A 15,925-nucleotide genomic window follows, 5' to 3' on the forward strand; every position below is an offset into this window, starting at 1 on the left:
TATAAACACTGAATTTGGCAGATTAATATATAAGCTGAATAGTAGCAAAGGAGGAGATACTCTTCAATTTTGTCTGAAATGCTGGCAATAAGAAAAAAGTACAAATCACACCAGTATTATTAAAGTGCATCTATGTATGTATAACACTTTTTTTCCCCTAAAAAAAATCTGATTTAAGGGACAGAAATGGGCTATATTGGTGAACAGAATGCATACATGTAACCCATTTATATTTAAATGACAACTTTCTTATCCAAGTGGGGTGAGGAAGTTCAATTTATGTGTGCCTCCTGAGAGTTTAACCCCAGAACTCTTGGTTGTTAACAAAATTATCTAGGAAGAAAATTCATGCAATAAGAACATAAGAAATTTACAAATGAGAGGAGGCCATTCGGCCCATCAAGCTCATTTGGGGAGAACTCAACTAATAGCTCAGAGTTTAAATTTTATCTAGCTCTGATTTAAAGGAACTCAAAGGTTTTAGCTTTCACTACACTAACAGGAAGACTATTTCATACTCTAATTACACGCTGTGTAAAGAATTGCTTTCTCAAATTCAGTTTAAAATGTTCTATGGCCACAAGTTCTTGTATCTGGTCTAATGTTGACAGGGAATATCTTCTGGGAAGGCTGTCCACAAGGTTTATAAGTGTGTTTATGGGAATTTTTGCCCATTCTTCCAGGAGAGCATTTGTGAGGTCAGGCACTGATGTTGGATGAGAAGGCCTGGCTCACAATCTCTGCTCTAATTCATCCCATAGGTGTTCTGTTGGGTTGAGGTCAGGGCTCTGTAATGGCCAGCCAAGTTCCTCCACACCAGGCTCACTCATCCATGTCCTTATGGACCTTGCTTTGTGCACTGGTGCGCAGTCATGTTGGAACAGGAAGGGGCCATCCCCAAACTGTTCCCACAAAGTTAGGAGCATGAAATTGTCCAAAATGGCTTTGACTGCTGCAGCATTAAGAGTTCCTATTACTGGAACTAAGGGGTCAAGCCCAACCCCTGAAAAACAACCCCACACCATAATCTCCTCTCCACCAAACTTTACACTTGGCACAATGCAGTTAGCCAAGTAGTGTTCCCCTGGCAACCGCCAAACCCAGACACGTCCATCAGATTGCCAGACAGAGAAGCATGATTCATCACTACAGAAAACAAGACTTCACTGCTCTAGAGTCCAGTGCCGGCATGCTTTACACCACTGCATCTGACGCTATGCTTTGCACTTGGTGATGTAAGGCTTGGATGCAGCTGCTCGGCCAGGGAAACCCATTCCATGAACTTCTCTACGTACTGTTCGTGAGCTAATCTAAAGGCCACACGAAGTTTGGAGGTCAGACAGTTGGCGACTTCTGCACACTGTGCACCTCAGCATGCATTGTCCCCACTCTGTGATTTTACGTGGCCTACCACTTCGTGGTTGAGTTGAAGTTGTTACCAATTGCTTCCACTTCGTTATAATACCACTAACCGTTGACAGTGGAATATTTAGTAGCGAGGAAATTTCATGAATGGACTTATTCCACAGGTGGCATCCTATCATGGTACCACACTTGAATTCACTGAGTGACCCAATTTCGCAAATGTTTGTAGAAGCAGTCTGCATGCCTAGGTGCTTGATTTTATACACCTGTGGCTATGGAAGTGATTGGAACATCTGAATTCAATGATTTGGAGGGGTGCCCCAATACTTTGGGAAATACAGTGTATACAACATTTTGTATGCTACTTAAAGCATCTGGTTCAACATAAGATACCTCAAGCACAGTGTACTCTCAGTAGGCCTACACAAATACACTGCCTGGTCAAAGAAAAAGTTACACACTTTAATATTGTGTTGTACCGCCTTTAGTTTTGATTATGGTGCACATTCTGTTACGGTGCGGCATGGTGTAGGCAGGAAAAAGGTTATGATCCAAGACGCAAAGGGGTTGAACACACTGGGTAAAATTACAAAAATACCAAAGGGACCTGAAGGGGTCAGAAAACAAACAGGGAAAAATAAATTAACTAAAACCATGAAACAAAGTACAACTAAGGAACTAAGCAAAACACAGAGAATAGAACTAGGCAGCAGAACAGCATCACTAACACACTGTAACTGGCTCAAGAACAAAGCAGGAGCAGAAATTAAATACACACAATGCTAACAAGAAAATGCAGAACAGGTGAGAATAATAATCAAAAAACCAATCATACAAAGCACAGGACAGTGAACTTCAGGTGGAACCAGAAACACAACACAAAAACTAGGAAACAACAGACACTAAAACTAGGCAACAAACCACACATAAGAAATACAACACAGGGGATAATTTAAACAGAACAGAATAGAACACAAGCAGGGCAAACCAAGACAAGATAAATAAGACAGAAAATAAACACGGGAACAAAAAATAAATAAATACAAATAAACAGATGAGGCATGTTTTCGATTGTGAGCCACACAGCCCATTGAGCTACACAGCAGTCTGAGGATTGGGAAGAGCACACTGGGGCTGGAGGACAAGAGACAGGAAGGCAAACACAACGGCCAGCACCACCTGCTGGCAAAACAGGGAGGAGACAGGAAGAGCAGGGTTGAGCAGGCACCGACTCTGTTACATTCATCATGGCATTATTTCCACGTCCTTATTAGGAGTGTAACAGTACAGTTTTTCCATGGTTCAGTATGTGTCACAGTTTTTTTGGCCAGGGTAATGGTACGGTTTCAGCCTATTTATATCTTAGAAGAAAACATTAAACAATGCACCCTTTATTTTTCCATGTAACTCAGAAAAATTGCAGAATGTCTAAATAAGCCTAGTTTATTTCTCTACTGTATGAAATCCATCCATTATCCAAACCGCTTATCCTTCTGGGTTGTGGTGGGTCCGGAGCCTATCCCGGAAGCTATGGGCGCGAGGCGAGGAACAGCCCAGGATGGGGAGCTAGCCCAACGCAGCTGTATGAAATCAAGGAGAGAAAAGCATTAAAATTATAAGTGCTTCTTAACTTAGATAACCTGTAGGTGTTGTGTCTGTACTATTTTAAATGAACAGTGTACCTACTATGTACAGTGCTTATACAGGCAATATTAACTTTTGGAATACCAAAATAAAGAAAAAGAATTTTATTTGACAAAACATATACAGAGTTAAGAATATCTGTAACGGTCTAGGAAGGATGGAGGCAAAGGCAGGCGTTGGGGAAAATGGACGGGGTTTTATTGAACAAAACACAATACAAAAGGGCAAAGAAACCAGACCGCGAGAGGTCAAAACAAGGCAGGGAGAATGGGGGGCAACACAGGGCACTGGGTAACCAAAGGGAGCAGGATCACATGCAACAATACAATGACCGGACTGAGGCGCACAGGACGAGGAGGCACTATATATACACCACAGAAGGGCTATATAGACCACACGAGGGCTGAAACGAAAGGCAGGGTTAAACGAGGAACAGTTGTGGCTGGTTTGCGCCACACCATGAAGAACACAGGGGGAAAAAGACATGCAGGGCGTGACAATATTACTGTTAAAAAGCAAACACAGGCGATGGCAGCACAGTAAGTGTAGACTGATAGATAATAAATATTACAAACTCCGTAACCCAAGAGTACAGAATGTTTTTGATGCAGCAGACCCGCAAAAAGTGGGCAAAAAACATATTGTGGCGAGTGGTCGAGTCATTTTAAAATGAAATACTGTCTTTAAGAGCCACTCTCGATTTAAAGATAAGCGCAATACGGGAAAAGCGTGCCGGCTACTGACCAACCCCACGTTGTCACATGATGTCAGCCAGTTATCGGTGGGATCACCGCTCATACGTCATATTGCTGAAATAACGCTGGTTATGTTTGAAGTATCATTAGCCTGGAGTTGGACAATTTATACCATCTGCTGTTGTATAATCAGGGGTGCCGCTAGAGATTTTGGGCCCCATGAAAGCATATCATATTAGGCCCCCCAGTCCAAACCAATCCAGTTATTTTCCTAATTTTTTAGGGCCCCTGTCACTCAGGGGCCCTTGGAATCGTCCTAGCTTTCCTCCCCCTTACGGCGCCCCTGTGTATAATTACATATAAATTATAGCCATCGAAAATAAGACACCCCCAGTTCTTTAGATGTATTTTTTTGGGGGAAAAACCGTCTTGTATTCGTACCAATACGTAAAGGAAAATTACGTATATCGTAATACCGCGGTTCACGTGTGCGCATCAAATCGTCAGGGGCATACCGAACAGTTCATTAATATACCGAATACCGTAACAACCATAGTGTTTATGCAACATCTTAACATTTTTTTTCATCCAGATTAGCATTCATTACTTGTCAAGATCTGTAAAGTCTTCTTCCTCACATCCCAAAGACTTTCAGTGGGGTTAAGGTCAAAAGTCTGTGGTGGCCAATTCATGCGTGGAAATGATTCCTCATGCTCCCTGAACCACTCTTTCATATTGCACGTATCAGGAATTTTAGCATGTATGCGTCACAGGTGTTTTGATCTCAGATAGTCAAAAGCTCAGGAGGACAAATGGATTTAAAGACAAAGATCAATATAAACTTTATTATAAAATATTCAGAAAATCATCTTGAGCCGTACCGTTTTGGAACAGGAACAGCACGTACGAATCAATGTATATAAGTCATTCATCCGCGCTTACCGGTTACTGTACTGCTTTGGATAGAATTTGCTGAACAGTGATGCTAGCGACCAATAATCAATACAAACTTTATATTGGCGCCACAGTTTTATAATGCTCTCCTGTACAAAGATCCACAGAATTAGTTTAGATGGTACGTCTGCATGGTCTGTTTTCGCTCTTGGCTGCCTACTAGCTGTTGGCAGATCCAATTTTGCTGCCATTTATCGTAGTACAGTAAATTCTCGTTATAACGGACTTCAAGGGACCTGGCAAAACAGTCTGTTATACCCGAAGTCCGTTATACCCAGAGTTGCTATATGCCCAGAACACAACTACTGGACACCATTTACTCATGCCACACCTCAGCAGACACACTTGTGGTATAGATTATTATATTGTACATGTCGTAATCCAAGTTCACCTGATCAGATGCGTGACTATTAATAATCCCGACTACGTACGTATCTGCGCTGGATATCACCGGCACACCACGCACCTTGTAGGCGGAGCTGCATGTCCGTTATAGCCGAACAAAACTACAGCTAAAAGCGGCCCTGGGGACCAAATTGTTTGTCCGTTATAAGCGAAATTCCGTTACATGCGAGTCCGCTATATCCGATGCTTTTTCTGCATGTTCGTAAATGCTCACGGCCGGGACCAGCGGACCTCGTCCGTTATTATAGACGATATTCCGTTATAAGCGAGTCCACTATAACGGGATTTTACTGTAGTTACAATTTTGGATCTGATCTAGTGTTCAATTTTAGGTGAAGATTTTCATCCATATAGCCTAATGTTTTTGTGAGGTGCTAATAAAATAATAAAGATCAAATAGAGTAAGTAAAGAGTGACAAATAAATTGACCATATTCACAAGAAAAGTCTGAATATGAAACCAAGTGTAGATCTTCATCCATTTACTGTTGCTGTGATACAGTCATATGTTCCATTAAATACTTTTTCACTTATCACATTCGCAATGTCATCCTTCCCTTTGCTTCCAAAAAGCAGTGTTGTTTCAGCTTTGGGGCTATCTATCTCGAAATTTATCAGTTCCAGTTTGGCGCCCATAAAATAGGCCTACCTCTTGAAAAATCTGATGTAAAAAAATCTTAATGTGAACAACTGTCAAAACTGCCCTCTTTTGATATCACTATGCGACACTGCTTCAGTTTTGGAGCGACCTGTCTCAAAATTTAAGCAGTTCCAATTCATCACCCATGCAATGCCTGCGCAAAGTTTGAAGAAAAAAAAACGTCAAACAGTTTCTGAGTTATTGGGTTCACATACCAATGCACCTGCAGCGGCCGTAGCAGCAGACCGGGGATAAAACCACATGTATTCCCGAAGGCAAGGGATACAATGAACAGATCAATTTGTTAGAACTGCGGGGCTTATACTTAGCCACTAGATGGCGATCTTTTGTTTCTCCAGTGATTCATGTGACGTAGGGTACTGCGGGTACATAAATCGATTTTGCGATGACATTTCGCATTATCCCGATTGTGTTATGTTGGATGTACCGGTTACAAATAAACAATTATTAAATTGGTATTTATAGATTGTTTCCAGACCCTGAAATCTAGAATCGTTTAATAAAATATAGGCCTACTTCGTAATTTTCCACTGCATGTTCGTACTAGTTTTAAGTATGCATTCACAGTTAGAAAAAAAAATTGTTAGTTAACCGCAAGTCTGCGTCTCTGGGAAAACATTCATGTGTAGTTTCATTGCCGGAAAAGAGAATCGGGTCTTCTTGTAATTAATATGCGCTTGGGTTTTTTGCCGGCTCTTTGTGTTTGAAGAGTTAACCGCATAACGCAACGGGATTTTTTTTCTGCACCAGACCGCATGCGCGGACTCACCTCTCAGACCAGTCTTCGTTGGACCTGGGGGATATCCGACAGATGAAAACAGCTGTATGGGGTGGGGGGCGGCCCATAATGCACTTCGGCCGCTCTTCTCGGCTTCTTTCTGCTCTGGCGCTGGGGCTAACGGGCGCATCCGTAATGGCAGCGCCAAGTAAGATCCAGAGCACCAGATATGTATTGGTGTGAAGCGTGGAAAGCACCGGCCCAATCGCAGGATGACCACCGGCTTCAGCTCCAGCTCCTGCCGATTCGCAGATTACTTTGTGATCTGCGGACTCGACACCGAAACTGGGCTGGAACCAGACGAACTGTCCGGTAAGTGCCCCTCCACCTATATACTATTCACCTATATTCTAATCCTCTGCTTGAATTGTCGACTACTTCTACAGTTAATAAGATTTTTGTACAAAAGTATTGTAATGCTATAGGTTACCCCTTGTTGTATAGATATGCTTACGTTTTACATGGTCTAATTATAATTATTGTACATTTGCAGATTATTAAAGAAGTCATTTAATCTATGAGTGTGTTCTGTGATCGTGCTGCAAGATTGTTATTATTATTTTTTATTATTATTATTATTATTATTATTATTATTATTATTATTATTACAGCCTTAATTTGAGTACTGATGCTGTTATTAGTATTTTCTTACTGAATGCAAGTTCTAAAGTGTTAATACTGATCGTCGCTGAACGAATCATCAGGGATTTAGGATTCATAATCGGTATATGTGGTACGAGTTCAAGATTTCCTCGCAGTCAAGATGAAACCCAAGGGAAAACAAACAGGGCAGGGCTGCCAGACTGTACTCAGATGATACCGCTTTAGAGAATCGTCGGTCCCATTGACCCCAGGTATTTACTAGGCGGCTGATCTGCAGCGTGCAAACTGCGCTTGGATGCGGCGTTTTTTTTGGCCTGTTCGTCTGAATTTTTGTCAGTGTCGGTAAAGTTTTCGTTTTCCATGCTGTTAACCGGGAAGCGAACGACAGTAATGCAATTTTTAAAAACCAGTCAAATGAAATCTTGGTTTGAGGATGAAATACTGTTGTCAATTTTCTGAGTTTGTTTTGTACTGATCCATATATGAACTTTATTGATCTTTCTTTGGCCAAAGCAGTCATGGCTTCTAAATATATGCATGGTACATAAAGAGTAGTTTAAAGAAAATCGTAGTTTTATGTAGTCAGTTCACCAGTATCTCTACCTTAGTGTAAGTCAGGGGCTGATTTACTTCTCTGGGGGCCCTTGGCTAACATGGGTACGAGGCCCCCTAAGTGGGCCACTTGAGACAATTTTTTTGAAACCGAAAAAGAAATGAGAGGGAATTAAAAATGATGGAATATCAATAATCTGATAGTCAATGGACTTGGTGTCAGTGATAAAACTTACTGATTAGTGTGAGGGTGGAAATTCTGTCTGTGAAATTCTCCTTTCTGAGGGAGGGGGAACCACACCAACGGATTGATCGCTCAAATTAAAGTTCCACCGCTCTTTCCTTTGCCATGATCCTAGGCTGTAGACTAGGACATGGGTTCTCAAACTTTTCAGCCTACGGCCCCCAAAATAACAGTATCAGATCGAGTGGCAATCCCACAGAGCCCCCCCTAGTAGATTTGGGGAGGGCTTCCTATGGTACAGTACATGTATCAGAATTGGCTGGTTGCGATTGCGGTTATCATAGACTTTTCTCATTTTTTTAAATTTTGATAAACATACTCTGGAAATCTTATTATTTTTGGCAAATACTAAAGACTCTTATTCTCGCGACTCCCCCACCAGTGGGAACCCCTGACCTAGCCCATGCCTTACGTCACCCCAAGGCTAAGGTTTGTCTTGAATTTTTGCTTATGTTTGTTTAATAATTTGTCTAGCATTATGGCGGAATAGTATCAAAGACAAGGGAGATGTCATGTTATTCTTATGCTGCTTTCGTCTTCTGTTTGTTACGTCGATTTGCTTGGCAGTGAAGACAACCAGACTGTTGCCAGGTCCAGCAAAAATATCCAGCCCAAGGTCCTACTTCCCTGGGTTGCCAACTTTGGTCAGCTGGCTGGAGTGAGATTTTTAATTTGAGACAAGTCTGTACATGCATTTACATGTATGTAACAGTTTTATTACCCTGTAAATAGTCTGTAGGGTTTGCAAAGTTGCCCAACACTTCTGATTTTTGATTTATAATGGAATTATATAGATTTTCCATTAGAATGCTTGCGTAAGATTGCTTTACAATGTCACAGTGGGTCTGCATTTACACCACAGGGTTCAGTTTTAGGGCCTCTGTTATTCCTAATTCATGTTAACAATATTGACAACAGTTAAATTAAGCTGGTTAAATTTGTCGATGACACTGAAGTGGGTGGTGTAGCAGATACTGAACTAGCAGCACAGCAGGATCTTGATCCTATGTCCCACTCTCGCCAGTGTGGGGAAGCAATTAAAAAGGCCAATAGGATGTGGGGTTGGGAGCTAGGTGTGTGGAGTTTAAGTCAAGGGAGGTGATGCTACGATTATACAATCGAATACCTAGAATATTGTGTGCAGGTTTGGTCGGCATACCTTAAGGAGGACATTGCCTTGGAAAGGGTGCAACGTAGGGCTACAAGAATGATTCCTGGTCTTAGAGGAATGTCTTATGAGGAGAGGTTAGCTGAGCTGAATCTGTTTAGCCTTGAGCAAAGGAGACTAAGGGGGGACATGATCCAGGTATATAAGATTCTAATGGGTCTGGATGCTGTTCAGCCAAATGGCTACTTCAATATTAGTTTAAATACTAGAACTCGTGGCCATAGATGGAAATTAGCAGGAGAACATTTTAAACTGGATTTGAGAAAGTACTTCTTTACACATTGTGTAGTTAGAGTATGGAATAGTCTTCCTGTTACTGTAGTGCAAGCTAAAACCATGGGTCCCTTTAAATCAGAGCTAGATAAGATTTTAACTCTGAGCTATTAGTTGAGTTCTCCCCAAACGAGCTTGATGGGCCGAATGGCAACCCTGCTTTCTGTGTGCGTCTGTCTCTGACTTTCGGTGTCTAGCGATTGAGTATTACTCAGCATTAGGAGCCTCTTGCATTCACAGTTCATTTCCTTTCCCCTTACAGTCGGCTGCTGTGGAGCATTATGAAAGCAGCCCAAAAAACCACAACCCACCACCTCCTAATATTTACCTGCTATATTTTCAAAATAGCCCAACTGGGCAGGAAGACCGCGGACCTGGCAATTCTGCCCTAGACTCCAATGCAAAGAGAAATCTGGGTAGCATGATGTCTCAAAGAAGGAATAGTCCATTATAGCTGGGATGGGGGGGGGGGGCAACTTTTCTGTACTGAAAACTAAAATGCAAATAATACACGTTGGTATAGTTGAAATGATCATATTATCTTATATCCATAAATGTGACTTCTGGAAATTCTGTCTTCATGGGGCCCCCAGTTTTTGGGCGTCCCAGATGGCTGCCTGCTCTTGCCTTATGGTAAGTCCACTCCTTATCTGAATGGTTTAGCTTTTACTTGAAGTTATGTGTTGAATGGCTAAAGGTTTACATATAGGAGCCTACTGTATTTAAATGTGGGTAACTGGTGAGTGGGCAGACTGATTCCCTCTTTAAAATAACAAAATTACTTACAACCTAACTTGGAAGTAAAATGCCAAGGGCCGGAATATTGCAAGTAAGCATTTAGAGTTATTACTTAACGTTGGGGCCACTTGAGTAAGTGCTGTGACGTTTTCAGTGAGACTGTGACCAGAAATGCAGAGTTCTTTGGTAGCAGAGGGCTGTTTGTTTCTTTAGAAAGTCGGTCCCTGCTGGAGGGACCTGGACGTGTTCCAGGCACCTTTTCACGATCGTGATGAGGCCAATCTGACCATAGTCTACCAGGGCACGCAATTCAATGAATGACCTCTGATTTCCCAGCATAGATGATGAATACGTACCATTGACCTGATGATGAATGGGAGGAAGTCTTCATTCAAGCTATCTGTGATCATTGGGTGTGGAAATGCAATGTGCATATAGCAAATTATCTATAAAGCAAAGGGTTTTAGATTTTGAATATGACTTTAGATGGAATTTCTCAAAAAGAGCAATGATTAAATCAGTCTTAAATCAGAATACATTGCTCTGCTAACAGTTTTGTGGTGTTCAGTGTGTTCAGTGTGTTCAGTGTGCTTGTGTGGCTGTGACGTATCACAGCTCCTGCCAGTGGCAGTGATCCCTTGAGACGTGTTAAGTTCGGATCCACTGTTAATGGTTTGGACATTTTTTTTTTCCCCTCTGCTGGTTTGTAGACATCTTGATCTCCACTGAGAAGCAGAGTCCTTTGCCCAGCCTGGAATGATAAATGCTCCTTGGGTCCTTCTGCAGTTTGTCCTGTTTCAGAGTTGGCATTCAGTCTAGGATGCCTGAGATCTTTGTTGTATCGTAGGTTTTGAATCCACCATTATTAATGAATGTAGGCTGGGGGTTAGCGCTATGCCTGCTAAGCTAATGGGTGTTGTGTGAGTTGCACAACATGTTTGTTTGTGTTGCCGTGTGGGAAGCAAATGGTACTTCCTGTTGTCTATCCATTCCTTCAACTTCCTGTTGCTTATCCAATACAGGGTCACTTGTTTATCCAGTGCCGGGTTGTATTGTGTAGTTGGGTTAAAAAACCATAAATTATGCAGAAGGCATTACTTATTGCAGTGTCTCCTAACCCGGTCCTAGGGTACCCCACACATTTTTGCTACCGGGAGCTGGGGGAGAGCGAAAATGTGGACTGTCTGGTAGGGATCTGCACCATCTGTGAGTCCCCGAGGACCGGGTTTGGAAATACTGACTTATTGTATAGTAAGGGCCGTGGACAGGAATACTTTTGATGTCATTACAAAGCAAAAATTGAGCTCATAGATAAACTATCCCAGGCCCGAAATACACACTCTGCCCCCTGGATTTTACCCTCCATCCACTGACTGACTCTGATGATGGAATGGGAGCCAGAGCTTCCAGCTGTGTCATCCTCCAAAATGGGAGAGAGGGGAGAAGAGCAGCGGCAGCATTCCACACATAGCTTAAGGAGTGGCTGCGCTGCGAGGACTTAAGATTTCTTTTCTGGGAGGGCTGAAATTGCAAGCGGAATGTTATTTAGTGTTTGTGGTGTTTTAAGCCCGTTTCTGCTCAGAAGGCTTATAGGACTGTGGAACATTTCTCCTTGCTTCTGGAAAACAAGCCCATGGAGTTTGCTTGCAGACAATGCTGCAGAGCCGCATTTAAAACGAATAGCTTTCGAGTATCTTTACATCTTTAAAACGTACGCCGTGGATGTGGGTTCAGCATTGGGAAAAATAGCTTATGCAGATGGTGATTTCCGTCAGATCAACAAATATGTACTCATTTTGAAAGTCCTGTAAGACATCTTGGTCGGTCGTGATCTGGCAGAAGAGCCAGACTGTAGCAGAAATGGGTTGACATGATTGTTAATTAAGCAAAGTAGTTCATCTTTGCCTGTATCCAAATCTAGCTTCCAGTGTTTGGCTGCTTCAAACCAGTCTGGTGGCAGCTGCTGGTGTTGGTCTTGTCATGGCTGTTAATCTTGTCTTCTCCTTTCAATCCACTGTCATAGGCAAGGCAGCCAAACAGCCCGCTCACCAAGCAGTCTGATCAATTTGCTGTTTGTTAACAGCATGTAGAAAAGAAAATCTTTGACAGATGCACAGTTCATGTACTGCCCAGAGAACTTGGATGCCCCCGGAACCTTCCGCTGCCGCCGGCTGAGGAAATGTTCTCTCTGCCGCCAGTGAGAGTTACATCTTCCTTCCTTCAGATTCCCATAGCTTCACCCTGATCCCAAGAAGCTGCACTGATCACCAGCTTGACAGAAATTTTGCAAGAGGCATCTCTGTAAGCCCTCGAAGAGTTACTGTAGTACAGTCATAAATATACTCTTATCTTAAGAGGGTCTGTGTTGACTTGCTCTGACGATAAAAGGCAGGGCGGCTTTGTTTTTAACTTTAGGAAACCCCGGTTTTTGCAGCTTTTTTACAGTTGTGGTGAAACTCGACATAATGTGAGACTGTGGTTGAGTTAGCAGTCAGGGGTTTTACGATTTCATGTGCTGAGTCTCTGTGCGGATGCAGAGTAATGACGTTTCACCTTGGTGAGACTAACTGGAAGAAAACCTTACTTGTAAACCTCTGCTTTGAGTTTTCTCATTGAAACTTATCACTTCTCACCATCAGCCAGAAAGGTGCACCACACAGCTTTTCCTAATATGTCACTGTATTGCATCCGCTTTATATTACCAAAGAGATTACAACATCTTCAGCTGGGGATGTTGCGTATTGAGCAAAAGTATTCTTTGCATCCAAATATTAGTTTTTTTTTTTCATGGTTGCAGCTGTGTTTTCTGATCTATTGACCTGAAGGATCGTAACGAAAAGGCTCCAGATGTAGCCGACTGTATCAGCTTCAGTCTGTCTTGGCATGATGCTCATTGTGCAATCCGTTCATGAGAGGATCGCAATCATGTTCAGACCTGACTAGAACAAACTAGAATATATCAGGCCAAGTGAACTATGATATTCACTTTCCCTTTGAGGAATGCGAGGATGGGAAGACATCATCTGACCGAAACAGCAGTGTAATGTGCTTCTAATGTACCTGTAGATGCTTCATATATGGCACGGTAGCTTAGTGGCTGGGCCTGTGACCCCGTACCTCCATGCTCGGGGGTTTGAATCCCAGCCCTGTTTTTTGTGTGTGTGTTTGCATGTTCATCACATGCCACTTCGGATCCCCAGTAGGGGTGTGACGACATACTCAGCCCACGAGAACGAGACGAGACGATATTTTAACAATATTTTAAGGAAAACCTCAAAGGGGAAATATATTACTGGAAAGCAGTAAGGTTTGATTAATTTGAAAGACAAAAAATGCTAAATAATGCAGATGTATGGTGAAATGTGTTAAATAATCACCATCATCATATGCAGTAAAGAACAGAACAAATATCTAGCACCATAAAATATTTCACCACAAACTCAAATGACAGGCTTCTCTCCTATTTGACTTCTCAATTGAACATAAAATAGAATATAAATAAAACAATATAAATAACAAACATAAAACTTATTTTGAATGTTTTCTTAACCGGTGCAGTGGATTTAAGTAAAGAGCTCTGACGGTGCTGAAAATGGCTTTGCATAGTAGTAGCGTTAGCCGCTGTGTACGGCATTATTTTCCTACAATGCTTACAGATGGTTCATGTTTAGTCTGTCACCCTTTTGCCGTTTATATTTTCCGCCGGGTACCAAAAATGCTACCACACAAAAATTTTAAAAGTGTCTGGGGCATCTGCTGTGGTAATTTCGTCAGATGCCGACATGCTTACAGCAGCTGATTTGCAGCGCCTTCACCGGAACGCTTTTCACTTTTGTAATATCACGTTACACCTCTAATCCCCATGATTACTCTCCCTTCCTGCCAGAGTCCCAAGATGTGAAGTTAGGTGAAATGGCATCTCTAAATTGCCCATAGTACAGCGTTTCTCTGCCTGGTCTTTGGGGACTCCCCTGACTGTCCACATACCTGCTTAATCCCCAGCTCCTAGCTGCAAGGTAGCAAAAATTTGAACTGTCTGGCAGGGAGCTGGGAGGGAGCAAAAACATGTACTGCCTGGGGTGCCCTGAGGCCTGGGTTGAGAAACACTGCCATAGTGTGTGTAGTGTGTTTATTAAAGTAGCATGCAATCCATGGTGTCTCCTACCTTGTGCCTTATGCTGCCTCAGATTGGCTTCAGGCTCCACATGACCCAGTACTGGCTAATTGGTTGGAGGACGGGTGTTTTGTATTATGCGGGAAAAATTCTAATGTTTGTAGCTGAGGGAGGAAGTTTCAGTTCATTCAATGAATCCCCAAAGGAAAGTGCTCTGGCTTTGCAGTTAAACCTGAACACCTGGCGTTTTGTCAACAGTTGTGCAACTGCATTCATCTGCATGATTTAAATGTATTGTGATGACTTGGTGCATTAACACAAAGTAGATGTGACATGCACTGTCACTACGTAGGATATCCCTGAGGACATACACCAGTTTTTATACAAATGAAATGTTTGATACATGAGAATATACTGAAGTCAAAAATATTAGTGCATTAAATGTACCGAATAGGATAAAGGAGCATCGTGATTGGCAGAGGAAGTGTTTTTCTGTTCTTGCCTGTGCAGGGGCTCGCCTGCAGTGAAGGGCCTCGTTAGCCTGTGCAGTGGCTCTCCTGCAGTGAAGGGCTTCGTTAGCCTGTGCAGTGGCTCTCCTGCAGTGATGGGCTTCATTAGCCTGTGCAGTGGCCGTCTTGCCGGATTGCCCGTCATGGGCTGCTGCGTGACCTCTGCACCACAGTGGCGCTTCGGTACGCAGACATGCAAATGCAGCACCTCAGTTCATGTTGCAACCTTTATTTTTGCATTTATTCTTATGGCACCACCTATATTTTAGCCCCCCCCCCCCATGTGACACGCTTATCACTGAGATGCATGTGTTCCCCAGTGCCTTGTGGTCATGTTCACACACTGACGGGTTACGTGAATGAACCCCAGGGTCTGAGTACAAAACTTACCGTAAAGTAGAGGTGGGCGATAAATAGATTTTATCGATTAATTCGAATTTATAGTTCAGGACGATGTGTTTTTATGAAAATCGATTTTATTACTTATTTTACACGCGAGCGCCAAAAGCGGAACTGAATTAACGTGGCGCACCCAAACACTGTAGCAGATTCACATACATCATGACAATGGTTCGGTTTTCGCGCCGTCGGACACACACCAAACAAGTCCTCATTGCAAAGTCTGTTTAAAAACTGTTGCAACCAAAGGAAGCAGCACGACAAATTTATTCCAGCACCTAAAGCAGAGGCACGCAGCGGAGTGGGAGAAGTGCAGCTCCCAGCGAAATGAAAATAGCCGCAGCACCAGCACAACATCCAAAGTTAAGCAAGCAACCGTCCCTGACACGTTTTCGAACTGTGTGCCATATAAGAATGGCGCACGGTGGAAGGCGATAACAAACGCTGTCGCGATGTATATTGCAAAAGACATGGTGCCCATACATACTGTGGAAAAGCCGGGATTCATTAACATGCTAAAAGTTTTTACAAGTTTCTGAAAAGTGTTTGAGATGGCAGACCACGCCGTTGTACTTACAAGCATCTTTTTTGGCTTTTCAGATTGCACTTTAACTCTAAAAAAAACCAAAATAAAGTTAAAACTTGTTTTGAACCATTTATTTGTCATGATTGAAATCGGATTTATTATGAAAAAAATCTGAGATTTTATTTTTAGGCCATATCGCCCAGCTCTACCGTAAAGGAAAGAAAAGATGCCTGCAGCACCTTGTTATTGTGTACAGGCTGCTCTGCATGTTTTACAGCAAAATGTGATAATATTCCTA

At 42.4% G+C, this 15,925-nt stretch overlaps 1 protein-coding gene across 4 annotated transcripts in view; it reads left to right on the forward strand.

Moving 5' to 3' along the window:
- The first annotated feature begins 6,590 nt into the window (after positions 1–6,590).
- LOC111840767 (DENN domain-containing protein 5A) overlaps positions 6,591–15,925 on the forward strand; it is a 40,559-nt gene continuing 31,224 nt past the window's right edge. For all 4 annotated transcript variants that reach the window (XM_023805992.2, XM_023806000.2, XM_072718078.1 and 1 more), the window contains exon 1: positions 6,591–6,813. In XM_023805992.2, coding sequence (XP_023661760.1) covers positions 6,714–6,813 — 100 coding nt within the window. In that variant the 5' untranslated portion in view covers positions 6,591–6,713. The remainder of the gene's footprint in view (positions 6,814–15,925) is intronic.

The sequence above is a fragment of the Paramormyrops kingsleyae genome, chromosome 11, assembly GCF_048594095.1.
Source record: "Paramormyrops kingsleyae isolate MSU_618 chromosome 11, PKINGS_0.4, whole genome shotgun sequence".
In the NCBI taxonomy this organism is placed as follows: Eukaryota; Metazoa; Chordata; class Actinopteri; order Osteoglossiformes; family Mormyridae; genus Paramormyrops; species Paramormyrops kingsleyae.